A 13444-nucleotide genomic window follows, 5' to 3' on the forward strand; every position below is an offset into this window, starting at 1 on the left:
ATATACGGTAGCGGCAGGTAAATCAATTTATAATGGATGATTATTTAAATTTACGATTGTCTAACCCATACTGTTATCGATACCGCTTTATCAGAGTGCCGTCACTACACGGCGAATTTTGTTGTCTTTAATTTTAGGTTTTCTTAAAATTACGATTTTTAAACACATTTTAGGACGTTTTTACTGCTTTTACTGATATGAGCGATGTGCTTAAGAGCTCCCAGGAGCGATCCCGCAAAAGGCGTTTGCTTTTAGCGCAGACTGTAAGTTTTCCACCCATATAGAAAGCAATGTGTGCTTAGTTTAACTCATAAATTATGTATTCCTTAGCTGGGTTTGTCCAGCGTGGATGAGCTGAAGAAGGTCCTGGGCAATGCGGAGGACATCAACAGCAGTCGCCAGCTGAATACTGGCGGGCAGCGCGAGGAGGATGATGCTGCAGCCTCTTCGTCGAAAAAAGCGCCCAATGAAATCATTTACAGGGACTCTTCCACCTTTCTCAAGGGAACCCAGTCTTCCAATCCGCACAATGACTACTGCCAGCACTTTGTGGACACTGGTCAGCGTCCCCAGAACTTCATTCGCGATGTGGGCCTGGCGGACCGCTTCGAAGAATATCCTAAGCTAAGAGAACTAATCAAACTTAAGGACAAACTCATCCAGGACACGGCATCTGCCCCTATGTACTTGAAGGCGGACCTTAAATCACTTGACGTAAAGACCCTGGGCGCCAAATTTGATGTTATATTGATTGAACCTCCTCTGGAGGAATATGCCAGGGCAGCTCCTTCGGTGGCCACTGTGGGTGGAGCTCCTCGGGTCTTCTGGAACTGGGATGATATACTTAGTAAGTATTCAGTCTAACTTCCTTCAATATTAGCTAATATCCCTGATTCTTGCTAGATTTGGATGTGGGTGAAATTGCCGCCCATCGATCTTTTGTATTCCTGTGGTGCGGCTCGTCCGAGGGCTTGGACATGGGTCGTAACTGTCTGAAAAAGTGGGGTTTTCGCAGGTGCGAGGACATCTGCTGGATACGGACCAACATTAACAAGCCTGGACACTCCAAGCAGCTGGAACCGAAAGCGGTCTTTCAGCGCACCAAGGAGCACTGCCTGATGGGCATCAAGGGAACTGTTCGCCGCTCTACAGATGGTGATTTCATCCACGCAAATGTGGACATTGATTTGATTATCTCGGAAGAAGAGGAGTTTGGCAGTTTCGAGAAGCCCATCGAGATCTTTCACATCATCGAGCACTTTTGTTTGGGCCGGCGACGATTGCATCTGTTCGGCAGGGATTCGAGCATTCGACCAGGATGGCTAACTGTGGGACCCGAACTGACAAACTCGAATTTCAACTCGGAGCTGTATCAAACCTACTTTGCTGAGGCCCCGGCCACGGGTTGCACCAGTAGGATTGAACTCCTCAGGCCCAAGAGTCCTCCCCCGAACAGCAAGGTATTGAGAGGAAGGGGACGTGGTTTTCCACGTGGTCGTGGCAGGCCCAGATAGCCAGATTTTGACTCAACAACTGCATGTATTCTAGTGTCTAAGATCAAAATTTGTTAAGACTAAGAATAAGATTAAGATTAAAGGCTAATTCTGCATATGGTTGTATATCCTGTGGATTTCCGAGAGTGTCTAAATTGTTCTTTCTGAGCCTCCAGCAGCTCCTTTATAAGTATTTTGTTTGACTAATGCTGCAGACTATGGTGATTGCTTAGATGCCTCATGTAGATGTCTAGCTCATCCTCGCTAGATGCTTCCTTCGCTTCCGTTGTGTGCTCTCCCAGTTCCTCTTCATCATCACTGTCTTCGAAATAGGCATCCTCTTCATCTTGCTCTATTTGCTTAAGATCATCAAGCAAGGCATTATCATCAACGGCTGTATAATCAAAGTCCTTGTCCTCTCCACTCAAGAAGCGCTCCTTCATCATGCTCAGGAACTCATGCCGTAGCAGTTCTCGTTCCCCAGGATTATAGAACTCTGGTGTGGAGATCTTAGCTATGTTTGATGGAACTCGCGCTTCTGCATTTCGACTTGTGGAGCAGGCAACGGGCTCATCATCCTCAAATCCGCCCCATTGTTTTCGGCAAGCCACAGGGACTTCAAAGTCTGCGGAAGGAATAGTTTCACACCTGGCCTCCACTTCCTCCTCTGTTTCCTGTTGTGTTTCCTCAAGCAATTCATCTCTTTGCTTTTTCTCCAAAGTATGCATAAGTATTCCGGAAAAACTAGTGTTTTTAACATCATAACTATCCCGGACTTTTTTTTCTGCCTCCGTTAAGTATTGACCTACTAACTCCTGGTAAAGATCGGGAGCCCTCTGCATCATCTCGTGCTCGCTGAAGTATTCACCCTTGTCCAAGAGCTGCTGCATGGCATGGTACCTCCGATTTTTTATGGATACTGATCGAGTGCTAAGTTTCCTCTTGAAATCCTCCAGTAGTAAACACATCTCCTCCAGATTCTCCTCTGGTTTGATGGGTTCTTTGACGGCCAGATCCTGGAAGGAAACGAGTTGTCGGACATTCAGGAAGCGTCCAAATCTTATGAGGAAGTTCTCCCGGTTCTTTTCGAATACTTCTTGAGCTATTTCTTGTTTTTCCTTAAAAGGAATTTCCGGGTCATCTATTTGCTGCGATTTAAAGACAATTTTGTTGTTTTCTGCCAGGGCTTTAAATATGTCCATTAGCTCCGGGGGCAGTTCCGGTTTTTGTGAGGTGCTAGCGTTGCCCTGGTGTTCATCATCTCCTTCAACTTCGGCTCCAGTCGTCATAATTGTTTACGCAAATTGCACAGTGTGAAATAAAATGTAAACAAATGCTTCTTCTTACTCACTTTCAATGTCACTCACAGCGAAATGGAAGGGACATTCTCGCTTAAATTTTGGCGGTTTTAGTATCGGTTAATTTAAAAACAAGATGTTTTTAAGTTTAAATATAGAATATCGCAAATATTTTCTGTAAATTCTCAGATAATGACAAGATCATCGGCAAAATAACCTCAGGGAAATCAAAATCGGGAACCCTGACCAACGAATTTCATCAGCGTTATGTAGGCTGGCAACCCTGCGGCTCCACATAGCGGCTGCATTTTCATTACGAACTTTATCAGAAGACGAATTGCTGTGTTTATCGCTTTGTTTAATGCCACTCGATGGTTCGGTGGTGCAAATGTCCAGCCAGGGATGACTAATTAATCAAGACTAGCGCCACGCCGAGGAATCCCCCCGAAAACTACGATCAAGATGTCGACTATTGATTGGGGCGATTTCGCCTGGAACTGGACACAGTTCTGTCCCACTGGACTGACGCCGTTCGCTAATGAAACCAACGATCTGTTGCCCTGCTTCCAGAAGACCCTGCTCCAGCTGCCCATCTACACGATCTTCGCCGTCGTATCCGCCTACAATTTCGGCAATCAGTCGCGTCCCGTCGTTCGGAATGAGTTGCAACTCCGGATGTTATGGATACGGGCCTTCCTGGGCATCATATTGGCCCTGCTTCCAGTGGCCAAGGTGTTCGCCTTCCACCAGGAGGGCGTTGAACTCTACGCCGTGGATCTGCTGGTGGTTAGTGCCGAGTGCATTATGTGGGTTGTTCACAGCGGTGAGTGTGCGGTTTTACTTTCTTCTTACCTTAAGTTTATATATTCCGGGTTTCCCCCACACATTTCGATTTTTCAACTTAAATGATTTCCATTTAACTATAATAGAGAACTGCACAGAAATTAAATAGATATAATAAATAAAATAGAATGATTCCTTTATACTTAAATAATTATGGTTTTTACATACTTAATTCAAAAAATGTATCTGAAGATTGGATTTAAAACACCAATTTTTTTCTGTGTCTGATAAAATTTAACACGATTTGCTAACAAAAGGATATACATATGTTGTTTAAAGAAACACCCATACTTGACAAAAAACAGATAAGTCTAAAATAATCATTTATGTCCCGTATTTTATCAGCTTTTTCCTTTATCCCCCACCCACAGGTTTTTTATTGACAGCCCGTCAATATGGAGAGCTTAGTCATCGGGGATCGCTGCTAATCAATGTCGTTTGGCTGACAGTTGTGGTTCTGGATGCGGTATGGCTGCGGACGAGTCGCCACTTCGATTGGTGGCCCTGGAGCCTGGCCACGCTGCTCTGTGATCTCTTATTTGGAGCCACCTTGATACCCAAAGGAAGTGCTGTTTATTCCAGCGTGTCCAGAGGAAGAGCTTCCAGCAGAGAGGATGAAGCACTCCTATCCCAGCAATATACCTATTTCCATTTCGATGTGAATGAGAGCCACTTGGGTCATGCCCAGGATGAAGCTAATTTGGGATCACGTTTCCTCTTCCAATGGGTTCAGCCCCTAATCTCCAAAGGAGTAGCTGGAAAGCTGAGGAAGATTGAGGACCTATTTGATCTCCCCGACGCCCTGAATATCACACGACTGAGTGAGAGGTTGCATTTAGCTCTGTCCCAATCCCAGAGTTTATGGAGAGCCCTGCATAAATGCTTTGGAGTGGAGTTTTATCTCATAGGAATCCTTAGATTAATCGCCGATTTGAGTGGCTTTGCGGGACCCTTACTGCTCGGAGGACTACTCAGACAGGATCACTCGGACTCCAATCAGGTGTATTATTATGCCCTGGGACTCTTTGGCAGCACATTGCTGTCGGCTGTATGTGCCACCCACTTCGACTGGCGCATGGCCATGGTTTCGATGAAAATGAGAGTGGGAGTGATCAACTCTATATACAGGAAAGCACTGGAGGCGAGGGGACTAAAGGAATCCAAACCAGATATGCTTAATCTCATGTCCACTGATACGGATCGGATTGTCAACTCTTGCATTAGTTTCCACTTCTTCTGGAGCATTCCCTTCAAGCTGTTCACAACATTGTACCTGTTGTATCTTCAATTGGGAGCAGCCTTTTTGGCTGGAGTAATGTTTGCCGCCCTTTTGATTCCAATTAATAGATGGCTTGCCAAAAGGATTGGTATATATTCAAGTGGTTTGATGACTGCCAAGGATGCCAGGCTATCTGCTACTACGGAAACAATGCAAGGGGCCAAACAGATCAAGATCAATGCCTGGGAGGATATATTCATCACCAAGATTCGAGGTCTTCGACAGGAGGAGCTGCGATTCTTATCGAAGAGAAAATACCTGGATGCCATGTGTGTATACTTTTGGGCCACCACACCCGTACTAATGTGCTTGCTTACTTTTGGAGTATCCGTGCTAATGGGAAATCAGTTAATAGCTTCAACTACTTACACCAGTGTAGCCTTACTTTATATGCTAATTGGACCGTTGAATGCTTTTCCATGGGTGCTCAACGGCTTAATTGAAGCGTGGGTTTCCATAAAGAGAGTTCAACAACTGATGGACGTGCCCAACTTGGATTATTCCTCTTATTACAATCCTATAATGAGAGGGAGTGGCGGATCGGCAGCAGAAGATGCTCCTTTGGATGCTCCGAAAGCCAGTGTGCTGCAAATGAAGTGCGCTAGTTTCTGCCACGATAGTGATGACAATACATCATCCACACCTTTCCGCCTTAAAGATATAAATGTGGATATTAAAACGGGTCAGCTCGTATGCATCGAAGGCCCTGTGGGAGGTGGGAAAAGTAGCTTTCTATCCGCTATAGTAGCGAATCTGCAGTGCACCGATGGCGAGGTTTGCGTCCAGGAATTGACCACAGGATTTGGCTACGTTCCCCAGTCACCGTGGCTCCAAAGAGGAACCATCAGGGATAACATTGTATGGGGCGCCCAGTTTGATGAACAATGGTATAAAACTGTTTTGCATGCTTGTGCTTTGGAAGATGATCTGCAAATCCTTGGAGGTGATCTCGTTGGCGTGGGTGAGAACGGAAGGACCCTGTCCGGAGGGCAGAGAGCAAGAGTTGCACTGGCTAGAGCGGTTTATCAGGATAAGAAAGGTAATCTTAACTTTTATTTTTCTTGAAATTGGAAGAGTGTTTATAATAAGAGTTAACATATATTTATCCTTGGAATTGAAAGACTAAACTAATCTGCTTTTCTTTCCACTAATTTTTATTTGACAGTTTACCTTCTGGACGATGTGCTCTCCGCTTTGGATGCTCATGTGGCCAGACATATCATCAAGCACTGCATTCTGCGCCTCCTTAAGCACAAAACACGTATTGTGGTCACACGAAGCATTCAGTTGTTTTTCCACGCCAATCAGATTCTTCAAGTTAAGGATGGTCAACTTCTCCCCAGTGAATACATGACCCAGAGCATTGATTTAAGTTTGGATGAAGAGGTGGATGATGACCAAGACGAAGTAGTGAGGCGACGATCAGTGGAGTTGTCCAACCAGGACGACAAGAAGAGTGTGGATAGTCTGCTTCTGGAGGAATCCAGAGAGTACGGACATCTCTCAGGCGACGTTTTTACCTGCTACTGGAAGGCTGTAACTTCTCCACTGGCGTTCAGTGTTTTACTTTCTGTATTACTCATGCAATTGACAAGGAATCTAAGTGATGCCTGGTTGGCGTATTGGGTCACTGAAACTACTTTGGATCCTCACCCGAATGACACTTTGTTGGAGCACGAATTGATGCGACCTGCGCTGGGAAATGAAACTGGCTCGGGACACACGACAAAGTTCTATCTGAGCATATTCACAGCAATCGCTGTAACCAATTCCTTAGTGACGCTAGCAAGGGCGTTTCTTTTTGCCTATGCTGGAATAAAGGCAGCGATCTTTATGCACGAGAAGCTTCTGAAGAAAGTTATGTTTGTAAGTAGATAATGGCCATACAAATTGAAAAAAACTTAAATTAATAAGAAACTTTTTAGGCCAAATTCAATTTCTTTGACATCACTTCTGTGGGTCGCATTCTGAACCGTTTCTCATCCGATACCAACACTGTGGATGACTCCCTGCCCTTCATTTTGAATATTCTGTTGGCGCAACTTGCTGGCTTAGTGGGAGCTCTCTGTGTCAGTCTGTATGCGATGCCTTGGCTGGGTCTGGTCATCATTCCTATGGTTCCTATCTACCTGAATCTGCAGCAGCGTTATCGCCACGCATCCAGGGACATCAAACGGTTATCCAGCAATGCAATGTCACCGCTCTACACGCATTTTACGGAGACACTTCAGGGATTGACGACGATAAGAAGTATGCGAGCTAGTCCGCGATTCCAAAGGGACTTCCAAGTGAAGCTCGAGGAGAGCATTAAGGCCCAGTTGACGCAATCGGCTGCTCAACAATGGTTAGCTCTGCGACTCCAGTTACTGGGAACACTTCTAGTTGGAGGAGCTGGTCTTCTGGCAGCAATAACCGCCTCTCACACCACCAATCCTGGCTTGGTGGGACTGTGCATCTCGTATGCTCTCTCCATAACTGGTCAATTGGGAGATCTATTACATGCTGTAGCTGAAACGGAGCAGGAATTAGTTGCAGTAGAGCGTATAGATCAGTATCTTCAGTTGGAAGGAGAGCAGAATGCCTCCGGAAGTGCTGAACCTCCATTTGGATGGCCTACCCAAGGAGTTCTGAGTTTCCGTGAAGTACAACTAAGCTATAGAGAACACTTGGCACCTGCGTTAAGAGGTGTAACCTTCCAAACTGAGGCCTTCGAGCGTATTGGCATCGTGGGCCGCACTGGAGCTGGGAAAACGTCTGTTTTAGCTGCCCTCCTGCGAGTGGCTCCTTTGTCGCAGGGAGAGATTCGATTGGACCAGGTTAATCTAAAAACTCTGGCACTAAGTGTGCTTAGGGAACGGGTGGGAGTTATCACCCAGGAGCCATTTCTTTTCGAAGGTCAGTTTGGATATTATTTATAACATACACTTTTTTAAAACCTGTACCCTTCCTTCAGGCACTGTGCGAGAAAACCTGGATCCGCGTCACGGCTTCTACGACTCGGAGATTTGGCATGCAATTAAGAACTCGGCGGCGGCCACTCTTCTCGTCCAGCAGTTGGGTGGACTAGATGGCAAAGTGGAGTCATGCGGCAACAACCTTTCCGCTGGTCAAAGACAGCTTCTCTGCTTGGCGAGGGCGCTGCTCAAAAATGCCAAGGTGGTGGCCATCGATGAGGGTACTTCCAACCTGGACGACGAATCCGATCTGAGCATCCAGCAGGCTTTAAGGAATGCCTTTAAAAGTTGCACTCTCCTGTTTATCGCTCATCGCCTGCGCGGACTGCACGCAATGGATCGGATAATAGTACTGGATGATGGACGGATTTGTGAAGAGGGAAAACCCAAAGATCTGGCCTCTAATAGCTCAACCATTTTTCATGGAATGCTCCTCGCCCAGGACATTAATCCAGAGGATTTTACCAGACCGAATTAGCAATAAGTAAACATTTTTAAGATTCAAATGTATATAAGTCAATTTTTATATGATTTTATTTATTGTTTTTTTATTGTGTTCCTAACTTATAAATCCGTTTTGAGTTTACTTAACAAATAACAAATGAAAACTAACATCCATTGTCCTAGCTTTATTTAATTTTACAAATATTAATTTGAGTGGCAATCTATTTTTGTAGTGAATTTAACAAAGTAGAAAGTAGTTAAATCCGTACAAAGTTGTTACATTAAAAAAAAATTATATATATATATAATATTTTAAAATAAATGTTTTGTTTTAATCATATGTTTGACTAAATGTTGCGACCGAAAAACAGATGTAAAAATTCCTTAAAGCTTTAAATCTTTGGAATGAGAAAATTTATAAATTTGATGAATCAGTTGTACGTCTTTTTAGTCGAACACTAAATTGGGCATTATTCCAATTCAGTTTAAGGCACTATAGTTTGCTATATCGACTCTTGTGAGGTTTCGCAATTAAACTCTTCACAAGAAATCGTTGAATTAATTATACTTAACTTCAAGATATAAAGCTAGAAAAGGCCGCTTGAGTGGGCCAACTATCAACCAATAACCAACTTGATAATGACTGGGTATTCTTCGATTAGATTTCATAGTTAAAAAGCTTCTCGCCTGGCCTCCCCATAATGTGATCATATTGATTGGGAATATGCGGTGGCTTGGATAGCATTTCATTCACAGAGCGCTCGTAGAGATCGATGTAGTGCTGAAGGTTTTCGTCCGAGTAAATCTAGGATTTCAATAAAACAGGAATCAGTAATCAAGCGCTATGGCGGTTCTGATAATTGTTAAATGGCGTGTGCTGGTTAATGTGTTATATATGAGATTAGTGCCCGAATGAGACCAGTAATTAGTACATTAGTCCATTAAATGGCCCACTCATACTGATACCTTGGGTTGGACATATTCTTTCCTTGGCCTATAAAACAGCAGCGGAGGATATTTGAAAACAAACAGTAGTGTAGAGTATGGCATACGTCTGCGTGGAATCAAACCAATACCTTCAGGTAGCAGCGCCCCGCGAATGTGATTCGACGTAGATCGTGAATTGCCTGGTAGAGATGATGGTAGGAAGCCCTCTCGCACTGCAGAATAATGGCACGTACATCAATGAACTCATCCTGGCAGTGCTGAAAGAAATCTGGGTACTGGAATGGTAATTGTTAGTTAACAATATTATTATCCAGGTATTTTACTAATATTACTGACATAGTTGCGAGTGAACTGTTTCCGAAAGAAGCGCTCCAAGTGCTTAAGCTCCATTACGCGGTCGCTGAACTCGCACAGCTGGCGAGTGACCTCTCGCCCGATCAGGCTAAATGGATTCGTAAAAGCCCTCACATCTTTCTGACGCTCCGGTTCCGCACGAGATTTTTCTGCTATCGGGGCTGGAGGTTGACGAATTTCCTGCGGTGGCAAAGGCTTTTGAGGAATCTTTCTCTGCCATTGGGATTCCTGGTACGGATCTTTGGGCTTTAAGGGCGGCATCTCTAATTGTTTCGACTCTTTTTGCAGTGGTTGATAGGTTCCAGTTTTCAGATAAGTACCATTAGCATCCACGTTGCGTTGGGTTTCTTCGGAATCCTCGATCATAGTGTACAAATAGTTCAGATTAATTCCACACTTTGGCTTGTAGATAGCTGGGGACGTTGAAGTCCGGCAGCCACGTGACTCTTGGCCTTCTGAAAAGGATTTCCCCATTCCATTCTGATTCCGTGGAGTGCTATAGGCACTGGGCCCTTGGCCTGGACAAATGGGATGACCATTAGTCACTGCCTGGTTTTTCTGTCCCAAACTGCTGCTATCGTTGCTGTCTATCAAACTTCTCAATGAACTACTATTGTTCACGTGCATCAGAGCGCTTCCATCTTTTCCAGAAAAGCTGTTCTTTTGTTTTTGCAAGAGTTCATCCAGACTCACAAAGGATTTTATAATCATCTGCACAAGGGATAAGGTCGAAACTTGCCAGGAATCAAAAATGGCCATGAAACCTGCGGGCAACTCATCCTTGATCTTGTTCAAACCCTCGGGGGTGTTATAAACATAGCCTTTCAGTATTACCCAGGCATTCACAATGCGGGTGAAGACGAATATAAAATCCTTAACAGCCCAGGCGATTCCCTGAGAGTTGATGTTGGGCAGCACGCCATCCGGACGCAGAAGATCCTGTTTCAAGCGGGCACAAAGTGTATCGATCTTCTTGAAGCACGGACGATTGCGATGGGCATTGGCCAGACGTTCCGCTATCTCGCTGCCCTGCAGAGAGATTCTAGTAATGTCGTGGAGCCGCTGTTGGAGCAACACCACCTCCGAGTTGCGCAGCAGATTTTGGACTCGCAAGCCATCGCCGGCACCGCTTTCCAAGGAACTTATGCTCGATTCTTCGGGACCAAAACTGAAAAAATGTAATTTAATTAAAGCATGTATTTAATTTTAAAAAAGTATTCCTTATATCCTTTTGTGGTTTTTAGAAAATAATCTTACTTAAAGTGTGCTTTTTTTTCAAAATATTAATCATAGGAAGTAGTTTAAAGCTTATTTATTGTAGAAGACTTTTAAGATCTCTTACTAACCCATGTTAGACTTACCTATCGAAGAAGGGAGCAGGTTTTGGCTTCATGACCTCTAAACGGGATAATTCAAGGCCCATATCCACCTGGGTGGCCACGTCGCAGCAGCGCTTGATGGGAGCCTGTGTCTGGGTGTGTGCGGTCCGGAACTGCTTGGCCGGCGGAGCATGAGTGCCACTTGAATAGTAGTTCGGCACATAGAATCCGGCCATATTGCAGCTGGTGGTAGCCGAAGCACGAGCAGAATACACCTGACCCTGGCCATAGGCGTTCATGGACGCTGGTTAGGAAAGGGAATAAATGAAATACCTGTCACGTTGGGGATACCACAACACACCATAACTGGCTGCATAATACTGCATACCCGGCATGGCCATATAGGTCATATGAGGAGGATTCGCAGCCGGAGGAGGTGGATGAGGAGCCGGCGGGTTGGGATGACAGGCTCCATGGGCACTTCCAGTCATAATGGGGCAATTGGCAGTACCAGGTATAAACACAGCCGATAGAGAGGGCGTGGCCATTGACCAGGAGCTCTGCGAGACATGTTCCTGCACGAAGACATCGGTGACCATGCGATTGCGATCCAAATAGGTCTGCTGGTACATCGATTGCTGGCGCATCGACTGCATTGTCACCGAGGGCAATTGGTAGATGGGAATGTTCATTATCCTGCCACGAGCAGAGTTTTAAAGCTGCAAGAAAAAAAAACACCGAAAGCAAAGAAAAAAGTTTTAAAATATTACATCCATTTTGAGGTTAGCTTGTAGGGACTAAACGCATGTGGGTTGCTTAATCCTCCCCAGAAACTTACAACGACCGAAGTGTTGGTATCTCCTGTTAATCCAGTGGAAAGCGCCGCAGTTTTGGCCAAAGAAAGAGCAGTCTGCTCTCTAGTAAGTCAGAAGACGAAAGAAAGTTTTTGAAACGGCCACCAGAGTTGCCGAGCAATTGGTGGACTTATCGCAATTTGTTCTACTATCGTGTGCTTTAAGTAGGACCAAATATTTCAAATAGTGATGGACGGTATTGTTTACATTAAATTTAAGCTTGTCTTTACTTGACTTAATTTCAAATTTATATCAATTTCACTTTGAAGTTGACGGTAAAAACTTGCAAATGGTAACTAATACTCAACTAAATCAAGCAAAGACAATCTTAAATTTGATGATATTTTAATAATTAAACCGTCTGGTAACTACACAGTAGTTGGAGAAATTCAAATTAGAAATTATAAAGTGGGTTAAGATTTAAGCATTCTTTATATTTTTGAATCTTTTGCCTAACGGTCAGGATATCTATCGGCTATCGATTCCATAAGTGTGACCGCTCAACGCAGTAGTGTTGAACTGACTTATATCGCTGCCTAACACTAAAGTTAAGGCATTTCGCTTAGCACAAATTAAAGATAAATCCATAAAAATGACAGAGGTGTCTGATTTTAGCGATCAAATAGCTGGTGGAAAGAACAAGTCAAATGTGCACTGCCAGTTCTGCAATAGTTTGATGCTCAAGGCCCAAGAGGGGACCTACAGCGAGGAGGAAGTAAGTGCCGTGTTTATCTTTATATTCTAACACTAATTGTTTACATTTATTGCGGTCAGGTGGATGTGCCTCTGATGATGCAAAAGCAGGATAGGACGGCGGACAGTCTGAACAGCGAGCCTCTGAAGGGCTTTTGGCTGGTCAAAGACATGATGATGTTCGAGAATATCGGATTCTCCAATACGGTGGATGGCAAGAAGTTCCTGGTTTGTGCGGACTGCGAACGAGGACCTGTGGGCTATCATGATCTGAGCACCCGTCACTGCTTCCTGGCCCTCAAAAGAGTGGTCCACAAGGACTCCTAGCTGCCCTATCCTTGAACCCTTAGTCTCGGTCTCTTGCAATGCATTTGATTATACTAGAAGTCATGCCAATAATGTGTAGTTTTTCCTTTTCAAGGAATTTCACCGAATTCTACTTGATTCAGGAGATTTTTGTAATGTTCCCTTAAGTTTTAGCACGTTCTTTAAGAGCATCCTGTAACATCTTCAAATATCCTTTCTTCTGCTAAAGATTCAAACAAATTCCATAATAATCAGTAAAAAACAATAGAGTAAAATAAGCTTTTTTTGCCCAGATTTTCTCACATTTTTTCGATTCTATTTTGCGAGCATCATTCAATTAGCAATTATACCAAAAACAACAGGCATGAAATAGTTAATATGGCCTAAAGTAAATCCTTTGACTTGTTAATATAAGCATACTAATAAAGGCATTAAGCATAAAGGGTACTCAAATGCTGTGAAACGTCGCCAAGAAAAAACATTTCTTACTGTCAATTTTAAGTTTTACTTCCTTTAAAGCTGAATTTTAAAATAAATTCACCCACATATTAAAAACCAAGTTTAAACTACCTTCCGAATAAAAATTTGTTGTTAGAACCTTAATCTTGATAAGTAATTGTTTAAAAAACATAATTGGTACTTTTTTGTTGGCTGCACAG

At 43.8% G+C, this 13444-nt stretch overlaps 5 protein-coding genes across 9 annotated transcripts; 3 read left to right on the forward strand and 2 right to left on the reverse strand.

Moving 5' to 3' along the window:
• Nucleotides 1–100: 100 nt before the first annotated feature.
• Nucleotides 101–1609, forward strand: LOC108051690 (N6-adenosine-methyltransferase non-catalytic subunit). The gene is made up of 3 exons (XM_017133866.2): nt 101–263; nt 331–847; nt 904–1609. Exons 1-3 carry the CDS (start codon nt 198–200, stop codon nt 1512–1514), a joined length of 1194 nt encoding a protein of 397 aa, XP_016989355.1. The 5' UTR covers nt 101–197; the 3' UTR covers nt 1515–1609.
• A 72-nt stretch (nt 1610–1681) lies between these two features.
• LOC108051692 (coiled-coil domain-containing protein 97) lies at nt 1682–2827 on the reverse strand. 2 transcript variants are annotated; one of them, XM_017133868.2, is made up of 2 exons: nt 2588–2827; nt 1682–2509 (listed from the first exon to the last, which is right to left on the reverse strand). In XM_017133868.2, the coding sequence occupies exons 1-2, from the start codon at nt 2780–2782 to the stop codon at nt 1697–1699; spliced, it is 1008 nt and encodes a 335-aa protein (XP_016989357.1). In that variant the 5' UTR covers nt 2783–2827; the 3' UTR covers nt 1682–1696. The 2 variants fall into 2 exon arrangements, with proteins under 2 accessions (XP_016989357.1, XP_016989356.1); XM_017133867.2 differs by having other exon boundaries at nt 1682–2827.
• A 262-nt stretch (nt 2828–3089) lies between these two features.
• LOC108051650 (ATP-binding cassette sub-family C member 10) lies at nt 3090–8623 on the forward strand. The gene is made up of 5 exons (XM_017133799.2): nt 3090–3614; nt 4006–5952; nt 6079–6779; nt 6839–7808; nt 7867–8623. The coding sequence occupies exons 1-5, from the start codon at nt 3254–3256 to the stop codon at nt 8343–8345; spliced, it is 4458 nt and encodes a 1485-aa protein (XP_016989288.1). The 5' UTR covers nt 3090–3253; the 3' UTR covers nt 8346–8623.
• LOC108051651 (protein mitoshell) lies at nt 8384–12038 on the reverse strand. Of its 4 annotated transcripts, XM_044459730.1 has the most exons (7): nt 11771–12038; nt 11294–11651; nt 10975–11236; nt 9596–10781; nt 9388–9534; nt 9278–9305; nt 8954–9116 (listed from the first exon to the last, which is right to left on the reverse strand). In XM_044459730.1, the coding sequence occupies exons 2-7, from the start codon at nt 11622–11624 to the stop codon at nt 9058–9060; spliced, it is 2013 nt and encodes a 670-aa protein (XP_044315665.1). In that variant the 5' UTR covers nt 11625–11651; nt 11771–12038; the 3' UTR covers nt 8954–9057. The 4 variants fall into 4 exon arrangements, 3 of the variants coding, with proteins under 3 accessions (XP_016989291.1, XP_016989289.1, XP_044315665.1); XM_017133802.2 differs by lacking the exon at nt 9278–9305 and having other exon boundaries at nt 8384–9116; nt 11321–11651; XM_017133800.2 differs by lacking the exon at nt 9278–9305 and having other exon boundaries at nt 8384–9116.
• A 270-nt stretch (nt 12039–12308) lies between these two features.
• On the forward strand, nt 12309–13388 carry LOC108051688 (guanine nucleotide exchange factor MSS4 homolog). The gene is made up of 2 exons (XM_017133864.1): nt 12309–12501; nt 12561–13388. Exons 1-2 carry the CDS (start codon nt 12379–12381, stop codon nt 12804–12806), a joined length of 369 nt encoding a protein of 122 aa, XP_016989353.1. The 5' UTR covers nt 12309–12378; the 3' UTR covers nt 12807–13388.
• Nucleotides 13389–13444: the final 56 nt, after the last annotated feature.

Source organism: Drosophila rhopaloa, unplaced genomic scaffold (genome assembly GCF_018152115.1).
Source record: "Drosophila rhopaloa isolate 14029-0021.01 unplaced genomic scaffold, ASM1815211v1 contig_2, whole genome shotgun sequence".
NCBI lineage: Eukaryota > Metazoa > Arthropoda > Insecta > Diptera > Drosophilidae > Drosophila > Drosophila rhopaloa.

Coding starts and splice junctions, on each gene's coding strand:
- LOC108051690 (XM_017133866.2), top strand. CDS start 198: ATGAGCGATGTGCTTAAGAGCTCCCAGGAGCGATCCCGCAAAAGGCGT. Junction 264..330: donor GTTTGCTTTTAGCGCAGACT/GTAAGTTTTCCA, acceptor TGTATTCCTTAG/CTGGGTTTGTCCAGCGTGGA. Junction 848..903: donor GAACTGGGATGATATACTTA/GTAAGTATTCAG, acceptor GATTCTTGCTAG/ATTTGGATGTGGGTGAAATT.
- LOC108051692 (XM_017133867.2), bottom strand. CDS start 2,782: ATGACGACTGGAGCCGAAGTTGAAGGAGATGATGAACACCAGGGCAAC.
- LOC108051650 (XM_017133799.2), top strand. CDS start 3,254: ATGTCGACTATTGATTGGGGCGATTTCGCCTGGAACTGGACACAGTTC. Junction 5,953..6,078: donor GGTTTATCAGGATAAGAAAG/GTAATCTTAACT, acceptor TTTATTTGACAG/TTTACCTTCTGGACGATGTG. Junction 6,780..6,838: donor TTCTGAAGAAAGTTATGTTT/GTAAGTAGATAA, acceptor GAAACTTTTTAG/GCCAAATTCAATTTCTTTGA.
- LOC108051651 (XM_017133800.2), bottom strand. CDS start 11,624: ATGAACATTCCCATCTACCAATTGCCCTCGGTGACAATGCAGTCGATG. Junction 9,535..9,595: donor AACAGTTCACTCGCAACTAT/GTCAGTAATATT, acceptor TTACCATTCCAG/TACCCAGATTTCTTTCAGCA. Junction 9,117..9,387: donor CGGGGCGCTGCTACCTGAAG/GTATTGGTTTGA, acceptor TTGAAATCCTAG/ATTTACTCGGACGAAAACCT.
- LOC108051688 (XM_017133864.1), top strand. CDS start 12,379: ATGACAGAGGTGTCTGATTTTAGCGATCAAATAGCTGGTGGAAAGAAC. Junction 12,502..12,560: donor GGACCTACAGCGAGGAGGAA/GTAAGTGCCGTG, acceptor TATTGCGGTCAG/GTGGATGTGCCTCTGATGAT.